Below are 17817 nucleotides of genomic sequence, written 5' to 3'. Positions count from 1 at the left end.
TATGTTTTACCTGCTGTAAGAAATCACGGGCGGCGTTCAGAAAACAAAAACCAAGTCACAAAATACAAAAACAACGTTTGTTAGTTAAGCTTCAGTTATAAACAGAGACAAACTATTATAAACTGCGTCTGTCGTTAGCATAATATTAGCAAGCAGGTAACCAAGGGGAACCCTGGGTAGTCTCTTATTCAACGATTCTGATTGGCCAATATTTCTACCACTTATTCCCATTGTATGATGAAATGTTTTATCTCTCGAAAAAGATTATGTTTGTTTAAGGCACATTCATCACATTGGAACTATTGAATACTATTTGAATGATTCGCTGATATTTTAAGTCATGTCACAATTGGTGTCAATTTTTAGGGAACATTTTACGGAACTTAAAAATAATAGTAATAAATTAGCAGATTTTAAACTGAGGACAAAATATTGCCATTTAAATTAAACAAGTGACAAAATCCGGTGAAAGTAAATTAAAATATTATTTATTCTCACTTGCTTGGAGGTTTCCGTAGTTTCGGGCGATACCACTCATACCTGGGTGTTCCAATGTTTTGAATTCGAGCGTTTTCAGCCTTAATATCTGCGGTTGAGAAAAAAATCACCTATAAAATTTGTAATGGAGATCTCTAAATGACACTTCACTGAGACTAAGACTAAAAGTGCTTCTCGGCTCTTTTGGGTTTGTCCTCAGTGCACCCCCACCATGTAGCGCAGTGGTATAGGCCATGAGGTAGGGGAGACCTGTGAGACAAATCAAGCCTGTGACAGCGGAGCAACTTGAGTTTTATAACAAGTAAATACTGTTCAGAGGTACGTGATCTTCAGAGTACACACTTAGCCGCAGTCACCCGCTTCGCTCGGCAGCAGCGCCGCGTCCTGCCGAGCTGTCAGCGCTAATGTGCGGCAAATGAAAAGAAGATGACCATTCGCTAGCGATAGCCGAGCAGCCGTTAGCTCCCCTGCTAGCCGCTAGCTGGTGCCTTGAAACTGCTGGGGGACCCGAGCAGGAAGAAGTAGCATTTAGCTAGCTGGGAGCTAGTTAGCCCTCGTAGCTAGCCATCCTATTTTGGGATTGGCATCCCGCAAGCTAGTATCCTTAACTTAGCCGCATGTATCATGACTGGTGGAGGGCTGCCCTTTGACAAACGCTAACGCTCCCCCGCTGAAACGCGGAGATCGGCGTGAGTGGAGCGGCGAGCCAGCAAAAGTGTGAATGATGATGTTGCTGTGTTTTTCTCTGACGTGAAACCAACTGGTATGAATGACGAGAGACAACACAGGGCCCCGGTTCTGCCCCTGGCAGGTGATCTGTGATTTGTCTGACACACATGGAGAAGTTGGGATGTTATTACAGACAGCGGGCTCTCCCGGTAGATTACACGGGATTGCCGGCTGGTGGTTGTCGTCTCTGTGTGCTCGCTGGTGCTGCCCCCGTGAACTTGAGCACAATGTTGATCTCATCTGTTGCTGCCATTGTAATGCGAGCAGCTGTTTTGAAGCAGGCTGTTTATCACTGGACTTGTTTACTGTTGATGTTCACTTCGCCGTATGTCCCGGCAGCTGTGCAATGCACTTGCTCTGGATTTCTGCTCTTTCCCCGGCCCTTGTGATGTTCAGCTTTTATTTTTGACATAATCATAAAACTCCCCGTTTAGAATCACTTTTGGTTTCCATCGCAGTTGTTGTGTGTTCTGACTCCAGTATCCCTGTGTTTCTGTTTCCCTCAGGGTGGAATTGTACAATGTCCCTAAAGCCGCGGGTGGTGGACTTCGACGAGACATGGAACAAGCTCCTGACGACAATCAAGGCTGTTGTGATGCTCGACTATGTGGAGAGAGCCACGTGGAATGATCGGTTCTCGTATCCTTATGAAGCATTTGTTCTATAATAGAAATTTAAACTACTACATAGTTTCAGTTCAGTGTTGTTGATAGGAAGTCACATGGTTGCTTATTACAGTAAATCAAGTGGCCTGCATGTGCAGAGCTTAATATATTTGACTTTAAACACCTAACGTGCCTTATCCGGCTTAGTTTTGATATCTAATTTACAACAATTTTGATATTGAATATTTTAAATGACGGTATAATTTTTTTTTTGTTAAGTATTAAACTATTTATTTGCAGGAAACTACCAACTTGAACCGCACCACATCTTTATAAACTGTATATGCACATCCTGTTCATCCCTATTATGTATCCTGAACTGTTACAACAGGGACATTTACGCCTTGTGTGTCGCGTACCCAGAGCCTTTGGGTGAGAGGTTATACACAGAGACCAAGGTGTTTCTTGAGAATCATGTTCGGCAGTTGTACAAGGTAAGCACTCAGAGACCGTCTCCGGTTGCCGCGAAGAAAAAGAAAAATATTTTGTCTTCTCTCACACTGTCCGTGTTTGTGTGTATTTCAGAAAGTCCTAGATTCTGAGGAGCAGGTTTTAGTGATGTACCACAGATACTGGGACGAGTACAGCAAAGGAGCTGATTACATGGACTGCTTGTACAGGTAACTTTTATGCCTCTTAAGCCCTTTCCACCCACTTTATATTTTGTTGATTAAGTATGGTCTCTCCTCTACTCCACCTTTTTAAGTATTTTTCGTAAAGAGCAAGTTGAAAACTGCTAAATACAGCAGAACTTTACATTGACAGTTTCATGATTTTATAGACTTATTCTCCGTTTATAGCCTGACAATATGAGGAAACACGGTTTCCTTAAATGCACAATTAGATGCTAGTTGTCTTTTTGTGTTGTTTGCAAAGTAAAGAATTAAGGCTACCCAGTGCAGAATGTTTGTCTACTGGCTGCTAGTTGTTTTCTTTGTGTGTCGTTTATGTATAGCCTTTGCCATAAGATATATGTAGTTTATCTTTAGAAGGGCTAACTTACTATTTGAAGCCATCTTTGTGTGTGACGGTCCATAAATGCAGAGTTTACTAATTCTATCACAAGCCACAATATTCCGTCTTACAGTTTTTGTTAACTTCTTGAAAGTATTGTCTGAAGTGTCTGCAGACATTTGATGTGTCCTGATTTATTCTAAATCAATACACCCTTGGAGAGCGCTCAGATCTATTTTTATGTGTACTTCCACCCGACTGCCCGTGTATACTGACTTTGAAATTTATTATTGTCAGCGTGAGCAAAAAAGAAAAGCGAGGCTCTTGGATTTAGCGGTGACATGGCAACGTTCAGTTCTTAAAATAGAAAGTTGCTTATTATATTTAACAGATCTCTATGTATTCATTCTGTGTGTCGGTACAGTGTCACACACAAAGCGTCCACTGCATTAAAACCACACTGTTAAAATGTTAAGTCACACTGATGCTGTCCAGGTTTCAAGGGTCAACACTCGCTGCTCTATGTCATAGCGGTCAATTAGCACTTGCTGCTGGTGTATTGTGCTCGTCAAAGCTTCAGATGAGTCTGAGTGTTTCTGGTATAGGTGTGAAATCGACATCGTTTAAGGTGGACTGTATCAGCCAGCCTCCAGTCTGTGTTTGGCTCCATACAGCTGCTGACTGACACCAGACATGTTTTTGAAACACACTTTCATTGTAGTAATGTCAACATCAGCGAATTTGTCCAAAAAATTGTTGTCAGTGCATCATTAGCCTCCCTCATATTGATACTCGGGTTTGCTTTTATAAAACTTCCAGCGAGACAGACACTTGTCTTTCCACTGCTGCATCTTGAACTTTGTCTGTGAGCTATGTGATGTGGTTCTGTGCAGGTTGTGCATACCGGGGTTACCAGAGTATTTCGTCAGAAACTGCTGCCTACTGCCAGTTAATGAGCGCAGTGGGGCACAACTACACAGTAAATATACGTGGGCTGTAAAACCAAAACAATGTGCTGGAGTGCGCCATTGAGCTGCAGTCTTGGGTGTTACTCATTGCATTTTTTGGTCTAAAATCATGAATGCAACCCATCAGTCCCTATGTTTGCCAACGCCTGTTTGGAATCAATCCTGTGTCACTGGACATGAAAATTGATATAAGGAAATAACATAATTAAATAATATCAATTATAGGTAGTAGTCTATTGATGGATATCCCTTTGTCTGGAATGCCATATATTACACCTGCTGTCAGTGTAGATGTTTTACTCTATATATATATATATTGACTAAAACTATATATATAATATAATGGGAGAAATAAGCAGATCAATCCTTAATAAAATAATTATTAGTTGCAGTTGAATACAAAATAGTTAAAGAGCTCCACCTCAATGCAAATATAACTTTAAAACCCATTCTTACATAAATGCAGAATTATTAATGATCTATTTCATAGCAATCAATTAATTAGGGCCGAGTACCAACTGAGGCAAAGGCCCTATTGAATTTCATATGATTATTCTTATTCTTATTGTCTGCCAAGTTAATTGCCTTTTGAGGGCCTAAACGTGCTTGAAAACTCTCCAAAGTTCGCAGAAAATTCGAAAAAAAGCTTCCTTTGATGTCTTCTATGTTTCGAAGATGAAAGATTAAAACTATCTGCGTATTCTGGAGTAATTTGAAATGGGCGAGGCAAAATGGCTCAACAGCCCTCAGAATAGATTTATTATTTATTCCTTTAAATGAAATGCATTTTATATATTTATTTAATAACTTCTGTAATATATGATAGTACAACAGTTACATGAGGAAAGTTTCTGGATTGAGTACTTTTATTTTTAATACTTATTTTTAATAATACAGCTTTTAGTTATAACAGAGAAAGTTTTACAGTGTGGGGTTAGTAGATTTTCCAGTATATGTTGACAAATAATAGTGCTACAGAAAAAATATAGAGGTAATATTGATCTATTAAATATATTCTATTGTTACATCAAGTCAAGTGAGAAAACTATCCAAGAGTGTTCAGTGTGTTATAAAACAGGCATTTTCACTATGATGTTCAAAAATAAAAGTTTTTTTCTATAAATGCCTTCATGATGGCCCCTGGTTCAGTCGCTTTGCTTTTATTACTTTGACACCACAGAGTGAGTAACTAAAGAATGAGCATCTCACATCACCTCTGTGGGTCACTGACATCAGATTGCAACTGGTTGCCACTGGCAGCACTATTGTTATGGTATTAATGTTTCTTGAAGCACACATTAGATCAGTGATTCTCAACTGGCTGGTCGTGACCCAAAAGTGGGTCGCGGACCCTTTTTCAGTGGGTTGCGTGCCTTTACCTGGGCAAAGAAAACTGTTAAGAAAACAATCCTGTGCTTTTATGTTGAAGGAGATTTGTTATGCAGCCGAGTGCCGTCTACTCACACTCCCTTATAGTGTAGCCGAGCGTTTTGTTCTTTTATACTGTCAGGCCTCAGCCGAAAAAGAACACGAGAGATGATTATTGAATCGCGACATCACACCCGTTTATTTTCCTTCACACCTCAGAACCTCTTCAAAACAAGAGTCCCAACCAACACCCAGCTTATAACAGGAACTACACATCAACCTTCCATAATAAAGACACTAAATAAAATAGCTTACAATAGTATTTTTTTAAGGAGCGTGAATAGAATCGTTATAGAATAGTTTTTTTTAAACCACTTCTCAGTAGTTGGATTTTTTTATTTCTTGTTTGTTCATGAAAGCACTGTTGAGTCTGTTAAAAAAGGCCTCTGTCCTTAAGATGCACTTTTTGGTTTTGAATTAAACTGCAGCTAATTGAGTGTAAAAGGGAATATTTCCCTCTCTAGCATCGTCACCTGCTGCCCGTTTTGGTTTATCATTAACCTTGTTTTTTTTTGTTTTGGCATACTGTGATATCCTGTACTATCTCAGGTTCAAACTGCACCATATTTTAATTCAATAAATTTGAGAAGTTGATGTCCACTTCAAATCTTTGAGATACATTTGATATTTTATCTCCTTCCCATCTTTTTAGGTATCTCAACACTCAGTTCATCAAGAAGAACAAACTCACAGAAGCCGACCTACAGTACGGCTATGGAGGAGTGGACATGAATGAGCCGCTGATGGAGATTGGAGAGGTACTGACTCACTCACTCACTCACCTTTTCTCCTGCACATTTACTTCCACCAAACTGGTTTGATACAAACCAAGAATCTATAGATCAGTGGGATCCAGTTCCCAGGTCAAGATTTCACATCACACCTCCAAACTACATTGATCTGCTCTGGGGTTGTCTGCAGTACTGTGATATGCTGTTTTTTTAATATTTTTGTTTCAGTTGGCGCTAGATATGTGGAGGAAGCTAATGATCGAGCCCCTGCAGACTGTCCTGATCCGGATGTTGCTGAATGAAATCAAGAAGTATGTTTCTCACACAAGCGGAGCCACGAAAGGATATTTTCCAAAATCAATTTGTCCTTATCTTGAATCCATAATTAATGTCTCATTGTAGGGGTAGAGATTAAACTATATAGCTCGTGCAGTCCCTAACCCTTATTTCACGAATTTGGATTTCATTAGTGCAATGTCTGATATCCAGTCCTACACTGCTAATATCTGATCATCTAGTCTAATCGGGCTGCTGTGTTTAACCTGTACTTCGCACCATATTAAAAAAGGCCGTGCTCGGGGATTCTGTAAAAGATTTGCGGCTAACAGCAGCTTCCCTGTGTTCTCCAGTGATCGTTGTGGAGAGAACCCCAACCAGAAGGTTATCCACGGGGTCATCAACTCCTTTGTTCATGTTGAACAGTACAAGAAGAAGTTTCCATTAAAGGTGAGACAACAAATATTACATTCTCAGACTATTTGTTTGGTGTTGGTTGAAGTGGAGTTTTTCTTCATTCAAACAGCACTGACGTTAAAATCCAAAGCCACAAATATGAATTGTTTTGTATCATCCACAATGGGGCTGACACTTTTTCCCCAAAATTTAATTGGAACAAATTTGACACAACACACGATTCTTTCAAATAGATTGTAATACAATATTGCTCGTGTGTGCAGTCAGAGGAGGTGGAACACTTGTCTGCTAAGAGGAGAGATGCATTAGTTGTAAAGCAGTTGCATGGTACAGAGACGACAGACCCAAAAACGTCAAGATTCTTTGGTGGCAAGATTTCTGCTCAGAATGGTCTCGCGTGTGTCGTGTCCCCGATAATTAACATAAGAAGACACTCCCCACGGCCTCCATTTTCAAAGCCTAATAACTAGGGCTGGGCGATAAACCGATTTTATCGATGAACTCGAGTGTGTAGCTCACATCGACTTGTTTAAATGAAAATCGGTTTTCTCTTCAACATCCGCGAACGCCCTCTCAGCTCCCGTAGTTCGGAATGAGCTCACCCCTCCCCCCGCACAGAGCGCGCATTTACCAAAGTGATACGCAAACATGGCAGCGAGTAGGGAAGAATATGTTCCTAAGAAAGGCACGGTGTCATCCGTCATTTGGAATTGGTTCGCGTTCGAAAGGTGAGATTTAGAGCAGACAACACCCCGCTGCAAAGTCTGTTTGAAGTCTGTTGCTAGCAAAGGCAGCAGTACGACAAATTAACTGCAGCACCTCAGGCAAAAACATCCCGGCGAATGGGAGAAATGTTGCGCGCAGCGGAATGAGAGAGACCGCGGCACCACAAGCACTACACGCACAGCTAGTAAAATACAGACAACCCTCACACAAACCTTTGCCAACTGCATCCCATATGAGAAGAATTCGCCCTGCTGGAAAGCCATTACTGATGCGATTGCTATGTATATAGCAAAGGATATGGTGCCGATGTATACGGTGGAAAAGCCAGGCTTCATTAATATGCAAAAAGTTGATTTATTCACTGATTTATGCTGATGGATGCTTTGTTGAATGTTATGTTGGCACTTTATCAGAACAACCTCTTATTGTTATTAATATTTCATGTTTACAGAAATATTTTATTTTATATTTTATGTATTTTACATTTTATGTTATGTTACATGTTACACTGTTTACAAGGGCAGGGCCTGCCATAATGCCTAGTTGTTCGTGATTGCACTTAAACCCCAAGGGGGGAAATCAAAATAATAAAAGGAAATATATTATTTTGGAACAACTAATTATTTTTCCTCTGCATATGATTTTGGGGGGGGGGGGGGGGGGTAAATCGATTTAAATCGGATTTTTTGGGGAAAAATCTGGGATTTTTTTTTTAGGCCATATCGCCCAGCCCTACTAATAACTCACACACACACTACTGACTTATTTTACCGAAAGATGACCCCCCATTTGAATGAAAGTTAAAAGTTGGAATAAGTGACATCTCTAATCCACAAATTGTTGTCTGTTGAGCATTCATATGCCATTATGCATTTTCATGTGTACTAAATCCCATGTGTTCCACATCCTTCTTCCCGTGTTGCAGTTTTATCAGGAAATCTTCGAAGGGCCATTTCTGTCCAAAACAGGGGAGTATTACAAACAGGAAGCCTCCAATCTACTGCAAGAATCCAACTGCTCACAATATATGGAGAAGGTAGGTCAGATGGAGACATAATCCAAGTATGTGGAATGTACATAGAATGTATGGATATGTGTCTCAAACTGCCATGTAGGGCTGTTTGTTCCCTTTTTGTGGTTTATGAGTAGCTTTTGTAAATACGTTGCTTCGTTGACGTTTGTGATGACTGTGTACTTGTGTGTTGGTGTGTGTGTGTGTACGTACATTCACCCAGTGTGCACTGCAGGGTCACATCAGGGTGGTTTTAATCTGAGTATTAGCTGGACCATTAACCCGCTAAGGCTGCGATCACAGACCTCTGGGCAACTTCATCTGCCATGACCGATGCTTACGCTCTCTCTCTCTCTCCCTTTCTCTCCCTGATCCTCTCTCATTCATTCAAATCAGCAATAATCAGATTTCTCTGATAGATTCATCCCTCCAGCCTGTAAACAGGATCATCATTAAAGCTTTACCTGGCACTCGGGCCGTGCACTTTCCCTTCCTGTTTGATCTGTGCCTGTGTTGACAGGTTTATATGATCATTGATCTGACGTATGACAGTGAGAGAGCAGCAATAGACTCTGTGGTAGAGTGCGGTCTCATCCAGTCGGGACAGGCTCAGACACTGTTGCTGATCTGACCCAGTTTTATGGCAGTAGGGAGGCGGCTCTCTGCGTCGTCTTATTCAGTTATCCTTGTTTGTATTGTGCTCAAGACTGTATGGAGATCAACAAGTAACACATGCTGCCTCATACAATCAACAGCTAGGATTTGACAGTGTTTTTTAAACCTATGATAGGGATGCAAAGTCAAAAAAATTAAAGCCATAGACGGCAATACACCACCTTTTCTTGTTCTCCAAATGGGTTATGAATGGAAAAATAGATGTGATTTTAATATATATATACTTTGCATGTGGTCATAACTCATCATTCATTGACTGTACACAGATTCAATGTTTTCTGAAAGTAAAAAATCATTCCACTACATTTCTTCTTCTTCTAATGTCTTGACATTAAAACAAAAGTTCTTATCTTATCTGGCCCTTTTTTTCCACCTTTCTCCTTCTCCTCCAGGTTTTGGGGCGATTGAAAGATGAAGAAGTGCGATGTCGGAAGTACCTGCACCCCAGCTCCTACGCCAAAGTCATCCACGAATGTCAGCAGAGGATGGTGGCCGATCACCTGCAGTTCCTGCACGGGGAGTGCCAGGACATTATTCGGCAGGAGAAGAGAGAAGGCAAGTCTGCCACCGTCCTCTCTCGCCCTATATCTATCCTGCATGAAAGAAGTTAAACATTTAGTGCACACATTTCTCTGTAGAGCTGAGATCAAACTGTGGTGTTGTTTTTGTCCAGACATGGCGAACATGTACACCCTGCTGCGGGCCGTGGCCAATGGGCTGCCTCACATGATCCAGGAGCTACAGGTTCATATTCACAATGAGGGCATCCGAGGCACCAGTAATCTCTCTCAGGAAAACGTAAGTAGTGCTGCAGCGTGCGTGCCTCGACTTGCACATTTGCATTTCCACAATCATGTGTTGTCGTTTTTTTCTCTGTACCTGTCAGAGCTTGAAGTGTCTGCTCTTCAGTTACTGTATTTACTTTGTTTTGAGCTCAGGTTGTTGGACTACTTCAGCTTTAAAGTGATAATTAGATAATGCTACTGTAAAATTACTCGGGGGGGGCGGGGGGGGGAACTGTGTTCTTTTCAGTTTTTCAGAGGTTGTCCAGTTATTTTCACTCTTGTAAAACATAACCATGTTGTCTCCGTCTCTCCTCTGTGTTCTCCAGATGCCAACCCTGTTCGTGGAGTCAGTGCTGGAGGTTCACAGTAAATTTGTTCAGCTCATCAACACAGTTTTAAATGGAGATCAGCACTTCATGAGTGCGCTCGATAAGGTATTCAAGCGTCATTGAACCACTTACTCCTAATGGTCACTAGATGTTTGAAGTAATGTTAGTGGAAAATTCCCTTTTCAGAGTCTGTTGTTATAAAACAAGATTTCTGCAGGGTCTCAAAAAGAATCAAATTTAATCAGCTACATTTTAGGAGTTAAATACTTAAAATCTTAAATACGTTTAAATATTACATACTTCAGTTTTGTCTGGTGGTAAAATGATTATATGACAGATGGCCACAGTCGAGATGATTTATGGGAAACACTGCTCTTAGATGTTAATTTTGTTTATATTCATTCAACTCTGCTTTGGTACAACTTTTAAAAAGAAGTGTTTTGCCAGCCTGTATAGTTTGTAATATCCCCATGTGTTGTAGTTCTTTCTCAATTATAGAGATATTGGCACGCTGCCAATGGGGAACTGAGTCTCTAAACATCCCCATCAGAATTTATCCGAGTACACTTGGCTTCACTGTGGGAGTCAATGTGGAAACTTACTGTCTCTGTTGGTAGTTTGGGAGAGAATCAATTCTTGGGGCAATGTAAATAATTCAGATATTCCTTCATGTCCGTCGTACTCGCTCTTCAATAAAACATTTCTTAAAAAGACTCAAATAGAAACTTTTTTAATAAAACAGAAACCTTGTTAAATGTGTAGAAAGTATAATTCAATTCTTGTTTTTTTAACATTTAATAAAGTTTTAACTCGTTTGTTGGATTTTTCTCTTTCTCAGGCTTTGACGTCTGTGGTGAACTTCAGGGAGCCCAAGTCCACCTGTAAAGCCCCTGAACTTGTGAGTACACACACACACACACACACACACTATTATACACAGTGCCTTGACCGGGTCATGTCCCCCTCCTGGTGTCTCCTTCCAGCTGGCGAAATACTGTGACAATCTGCTGAAGAAATCTGCAAAGGGAATGACGGAGAACGAGGTGGAGGACAAACTGACCAGTTTCATCACAGTGTTCAAGTACATAGACGACAAGGACATCTTTCAAAAGGTGACAAGAAGGCCCCCTGCTGCTTTTTAATAATAGTGTTTAAACATCTTGAGACGTTCTGACGTTACAGACCCTGACTCTTGTCTTTGACTCCCACAGTTTTATGCCAGAATGCTAGCAAAGCGGTTAATACATGGTTTATCATTGTCGATGGACTCAGAAGAAGCCATGATCAACAAACTAAAGGTAAATCTAAAGGTGTATGTATAAACTAAGTCTTGTGCAATGGACATCCATTGTGTCTTTTACTTAAGTAAGAGGTGGATTCAGTCCACGACGCAGGTGGGACTCTTGCTTGTGATCTTTTGTCCGTCCACAAGAGACATGCTCATACATTTCTCCACACCTCTCTCTCTCCTATTCTTTCCCTTCTTTTATACTCCTCCACATTCTGGCTCCTTGTTCCTCATCCTGCAGCAAGCGTGTGGCTACGAGTTCACGAGCAAACTCCACCGAATGTACACAGACATGAGCGTGAGCGCCGACCTCAACAACAAGTTCAACAATTTCATCAAGACGCAGGAGACGGTGGTGGACCTCGGCATCAGTTTCCAGATCTATGTTTTACAGGTGAGGAGGACGGAGGCGGAAAGTGTTGTTTGTTTCTAACTGTCCACAAAGTTACACCCATTAACATACATGGACCTCATCTAAAGATCACACTGGACATACAAAATAAATGATTGAAACAAAAATAGAAATGCAGGATTAAATCTGTGAATAGTAATTTATTCATTGAGACTTGAGACATATTCAGTTTACACAGCTCAGCTCTGTGTCACCTGCCTGAAGGGAGCAGTTCACACAGAGTTCAGAGTTTAGGAGAAACTGCAGTGATTCTCTTTTCCTGTTAAACTTTGCACACAAACATGGGATTCCATTCCATTCTATGTGTTTTAGTATAATTGTGTAATGTTGTATGTCCAATATGTTTGTAGGCTGGAGCGTGGCCCCTCACACACGTCCCGTCCTCCACATTTGCCATCCCCCAGGAGCTAGAGAAGAGTGTGCAGATGGTGAGTGTGCTGGTTGTTGTTATTGACAGGTTCCTATGGATTACAGGAACATATTTTAACTTCCATTCCGTCTTCTCCTCCTTTTACAGTTTGAATTGTTCTATAATCAGCACTTCAGTGGGAGGAAGCTGACCTGGCTGCACTACCTCTGCACAGGTAAAGAATCATTGATGCTGCCTTGACGAACAAGGAGCCTCATTGCCCATGTGCTGCCATGCCTCCTTTCTGTTGGCATTGTTGTCAAGCAATACATCCACTAGAGGGCAGCGGTCTCTTACGGTGTTTCAAATAGGCCTCACTACTGTCTAACTCACATATAATTCCAATCTCAATCTCCTCCCTGCTGTTCTACAGTAACGGGTGAAGTATCATATACGTGCTACTAGTTTCTCTTCAGTCTCATGTCTCTTCCTCGTGTCCTGTGGTCACTGCCCCCCATGATTTCCTGCGGTACCACTATGCTAAGTCAGTTTCGTCCATATCTGTAAGCTTCCAGAAGATGTGCACGTAGATACATATGTAACGTTGAGCACAAATGGAACTAAATATAAACACATTTTCCTAAAGTCAAATCTTGCATTAAATCTGCAACAAATGGCGGTTTTCTCGTGGAATTCCTCAGTAACACACACAGTACCAAAGCAAATACGTGAACAATGACGTGAATCACGCAGCTGGTTGAACAGCAAGTATATCCCAGGCCTAAAGCTCTAGATTTAAATAATAAGCTTCAGTAAGTTTCAGTTTTGTGGGTCACCCTTCAACTGTGTTCCCCCGTCCACCAACAGGTGAGGTGAAAATGAACTACCTGTCCAAGCCGTACGTCGCCATGGTGACCACCTACCAGATGGCTGTGCTGCTGCTCTTCAACAACAGCACGACGGTGACGCACAAGGAGCTGCAGGACGGCACCCAGATGAACGAGAAGGAGCTACAGAAGACCATCAAGTCCCTGCTGGACGTCAAGATGCTCAACCACGACTCGCAAAAGGTCTGAACGGCCGAGTGCGACCGATCTTTAACATTTACTTGTCAAATCTAACTCTGCATTGGCGTGTTGATGTTCCAGAGAATGTGTGGAGTGTGTCCCCCATCCCCCATCCATCCTCTACCCACCCACTAGCAAAGGTGATTATTTAAACACAGGATGTCTTCCCCTCTTACAGGAGGAGATTGAAGCAGAGTCCACGTTTTCACTAAATATGACTTTCACCAGTAAAAGGACAAAGTTCAAGATCACAACCTCCATGCAGAAAGACACACCACAGGTACAGTTATCCGTCCAACTCAAATCCTTCCTCGAGTTCCACTGTTATCTGGCAGCGAGGCCGACGTGTCACATATCTCGTCTGACGTTTTTAGGAAATGGAGCAGACGAGGAGCGCCGTGGACGAGGACCGCAAAATGTATTTACAAGCTGCTATAGTGAGAATCATGAAGGCTCGCAAGGTGCTCCGACACAACGCCCTCATCCAGGAGGTGAGTGGAAGCCGTCTCATTTTAAGACCTTTGCTTTGATTTCTTCATCATTTCAGGCCCTGGTGGAGACGAGCAGGTGAATAGCTCGTGCATGTGCCACTCAAAGTCTTGTCAAAAAGGATTTACGGGGAATTTGGTAACATGAGCTGGGATTAGGTTTCTATTGGAGGGTGGTTGGAGGCCAGGGAACAAAAACAGCTTGTACCCTTGGCCGAACAAATGGTCTTTTTAAATAGACGTATAAAGTAACAGGTGATCAGAAGATGCAGGTAGAGGCCATTCTATAAACTGATCATGTGCACGAATGAATCCGTTTAGAGAGAATCATGCAGAGTTCATGTGTGGGAGAAAATTCTCTGGGGGTGAGGTAACACTGTTGTGACAGAGGGTTGAGTTAGGAATGATGTTCTCCACTCCGGGGACCATGTTGGAGCATGTTTGCAGTGGATGCATCACCTCTTAGTCAGCTGACAGCGACAACCCACACACATGTACATGGATTCTTCATTGTGATTGAGGCATATCTACAGTTTGTTTATCACAAGGTTTCGTTTCCATGTCCCCTCTACACAACTCCCTCACCCTCTTTGTGAACTTTTAAGGTTAACTCAATTAACAATTATTTTCAATATATTTTAATCTAATTAGTATTTTTTTTTTGTGTCAAATATTAAGTCTAAATGCAAAAAATTCTCTGAACCCACAGAGATACTTATATTTTCACACATTAGCACTTTCATTGTGAGGACATTAGCATGGTGAGGTTAGCATTTAGCTTAAAGAAATACTGTAGAGTGCAGATCGGGCCGCAGTTTCCTTTCTAATCTGACCACGCCCCAGAGAAGATTAACAGAGCACACAGTAAATACTCCAGTTAACATGACTCTTTAGTTAAAAAATAGGTATTATCCATTATAATATGTAAAAAATATAAATTACTGCAAACGTGATTCTATCTGCAGTAGATCTATGTGTCAGCATTGTTATTTCCCTGTTGCATCCTGCTTAACTGTTGTTTCTCGATCCTCCGTGTGTGCAGGTCATCAATCAGTCCAAAGCCAGGTTCAACCCCAGTATCAGCATGATCAAGAAGTGCATTGAGGTGCTCATCGACAAGCAGTACATCGAGCGCAGCCAGACGTCGGCGGACGAGTACAGCTACGTCGCCTAGACAGAGGAGTTGAGCCACGGGGCCGCCTCCACACAAACACTCACCTGCGTGACTGACTGGCAGATACAGGTTTAAAACATGAAAAAATAATCAAAGCAACAGAACAGGCTCATTTATTCATTTAGGTTTTGGACTGTCGCTGTCTGCTGTGGCGCCGCACGGTGAATAAAGCAGGACCGGTGCCTCCATCTTGAAAGAAACACAACAAGAGCGTTCATCGCGTCCTGTCAGACAGCCGGCTGACGCCACCACCCATAAGGCCCTGCTCCCAGCCCCCACCCACCTTCTGATTTTAAGCTGTTTACAACATCACCAGTGCCACGCACCTGTGCGTCAAACGAGAGAAAAAGAAAAATGCCTATGGCGGTTTTGAGAGGAAAGAGCTGATAAACATACAACCGGAAATAAAGGAGAGAGAAAAAGAAAAGCGGGGGGGAAAGTTAGCTGTGACATCAATGACCCATTGGTGGCTTCACATAAAAAAAAACATGCTTTCTTTTCTCACATTTGCAGTTGTCGTGTGTTTATTTTTCTTTCTTTGTTAAATGTACTGAAGTTAGGAAAAAAAATATTGTAATAAAACTGGTATACTTACTATTGTATCTACTTTCAAATGTAAAGAAAAATGAGGTGTGACAAACATGATCATGCTGCTTGTCAAATAAATAAATAAAAACACTGAAGGGTTTTATTTAAACATTTCTGGTTTCATATTTGTTTGTCAGTGAATATAAACTCTAAAACTGAAATGTTATTGTTCACACATTTTCATTTTCTCCTGTGACATTACAATCATGTACAGTGAAGATCATAGTTGCCAATCGGTAACATATAACTTTGAATTCCCTGCTATTTAACATGTATTAATAGAACATAGATATGAGTTAACTATGATTTAATAACTTCACTTCCCTCATATTTGAGCCTCTATTGATATGCAGTGTTTCAATTATAATGAAAACTATTTTTTTTAGAATTGTGTGTTAATGCTTTGTCATGTTTATACAGAAGCTCTTGTGAGTTAATACATTATTAAACCCTTAGATTTTCTTACAGCTATAATACAATGTTATTTGCTGTTTGTATGCTACTTACATATGTGAAATAGTGGTACCACAAACATGCGGCTAAACCCAACATCATAGATGAAAACCTTAAAAGATATAAAAACATTTCCCCACATTTATCTCTCTGTATAAGTTCAGACAGGATCAATTTAGACTTTTTTTAATACTGACGGAGTTACTTGTGCCAGCCTGCTCAAAGGTTGCAGTAACTGTACAATGAAGAAAATGTAGTGAAAATTAAAATATGAAGTGTAAATGCAGAACCAGCGCATAGCAAAAATAGGTTATGAGAGACAGTAAGTAATTCTTAACAGTAGGTAGTAATATGGAATATTGCACATGATACTAAACATAATATGATGCTACACATTGTACTATTGCATTTAAAACAAAGTAATAATGCACGTACTGTTAGTACTATTTTTCTAATATATACATTGCATATTATATTGTATTGATCACTGACATAACTCCTCCATTTCAATTGTCATTGCTGCTCCCTTCATTTCTATTAGACATTTTCATATGTATAAATAACTTAAACATAGACACACCTTTCCATTAGATTCAAACTGTTTCTTTTAATCAATGGAAACTACAAAACATTAGAAAAAAATGAGAAATTAGAAAAAAAGGGGGAGCCTTTGATTGATACCTGCCCCGCCTCCCTCGGTGACATCAACCCCATGAAGTCATGTGATTTCAGTCACATGATGACAATACTAACTAAAGGTAAGATTCTGTTGGAGCCGGAAGTGAACAGACTGGAGCTGAGGTGCCCCACGTTATCCTGAATCCACCGTAACATTGAATTAATCATTAAATATAAACGTTCCCAAGGGAAGAGTGAACAATTCTGAGGTGGGATTATTTAATAAACAGATTCCAGGGTGTAAACAAATTTGAATTCACCCTCGATACGCGCCATATAACCGCACCTGATCGTGACGTCACTCGCACATGCGCGCTCGCTACACGTCACTGGAGCGAGGATCTGTTGCCAGGTAACAGCAGCTGTTTAGCTCACATCTGTCCTGAGTGCAGATGTGTCTCGTCTGTGAAGGAGATGGTCACAACGTGCTGGATCAGCTGGTTCCAGGAGCAAAACGCGCTGACAACCATATTGTTTTCTCTCCGTATTAACCGCATGTATCTTATATGAAATGAACTGAATGCAACTGAAATAATAAAGATCGTATAAAACATATCTAATGTTACTCTGAACTCATTTATCTGTACATTTAGATAGTGTCTTCACCAACTAGGAAGTCAACTAGGACCTCGTGGCGCAACGGTAGCGCGTCTGACTCCAGATCAGAAGGTTGCGTGTTCAAATCACGTCGGGGTCAGTTCTTTTGATCAATTTATCCTGAATTACACAACAGCTGCACTGATACAAAATGTATTTATACATCTTCTACTCATGTACATGGACCCTGATAATGATTCAATGGACACACATCTACACCCACACTTACCAGGACAAGGATAACAGTGGCCTTTTGGGCTAAAAACATGGTGGTTGAGTTGAATTTGACATCAAAGGAACAGTATGGAGGCATTTTATGTTTTTTTTTTTTATGTTTCAAGTCCCCAGTTACATTAACACTGTTTACCCCTGAAACTCCAAAAGTGTTTTGTGGACTCAAACAGCCCTCCATCACCATAGGGATGAATTGAAAATTATCCCTTTACAGAGGATGCTTAACATTAGGCCTGATCACAGGAATGATCATGTGCAGATGGACAAAGCATTTATTTTCAGGACATAATCTTCTC

At 40.9% G+C, this 17817-nt stretch overlaps 1 protein-coding gene and 1 non-coding gene across 2 annotated transcripts; both read left to right on the top strand.

The window, feature by feature from the left end:
- Nucleotides 1–713: 713 nt before the first annotated feature.
- On the top strand, nucleotides 714–15668 carry cul2 (cullin 2). Its single transcript, XM_053412829.1, has 21 exons — nucleotides 714–816; nucleotides 1734–1866; nucleotides 2224–2326; nucleotides 2418–2512; nucleotides 5895–6000; nucleotides 6202–6284; nucleotides 6603–6699; nucleotides 8318–8428; nucleotides 9472–9634; nucleotides 9753–9877; nucleotides 10191–10298; nucleotides 11032–11091; nucleotides 11177–11305; nucleotides 11405–11491; nucleotides 11723–11875; nucleotides 12244–12321; nucleotides 12411–12477; nucleotides 13110–13312; nucleotides 13488–13589; nucleotides 13684–13800; nucleotides 14840–15668. The coding sequence occupies exons 2-21, from the start codon at nucleotides 1748–1750 to the stop codon at nucleotides 14969–14971; spliced, it is 2238 nt and encodes a 745-aa protein (XP_053268804.1). The 5' UTR covers nucleotides 714–816; nucleotides 1734–1747; the 3' UTR covers nucleotides 14972–15668.
- A 1647-nt stretch (nucleotides 15669–17315) lies between these two features.
- Nucleotides 17316–17387, top strand: trnaw-cca (transfer RNA tryptophan (anticodon CCA)). The gene has a single exon. It is a non-coding gene; the product is annotated as a tRNA-Trp (tRNA).
- The last annotated feature ends 430 nt before the right edge of the window (nucleotides 17388–17817 follow it).

The sequence above is a fragment of the Pleuronectes platessa genome, chromosome 20 (assembly GCF_947347685.1).
Source record: "Pleuronectes platessa chromosome 20, fPlePla1.1, whole genome shotgun sequence".
NCBI classification, from domain to species: domain Eukaryota; kingdom Metazoa; phylum Chordata; class Actinopteri; order Pleuronectiformes; family Pleuronectidae; genus Pleuronectes; species Pleuronectes platessa.
Note: the sequence above shows the minus strand (reverse complement) of the source record. Positions and strands in the feature narration are given on the sequence as shown.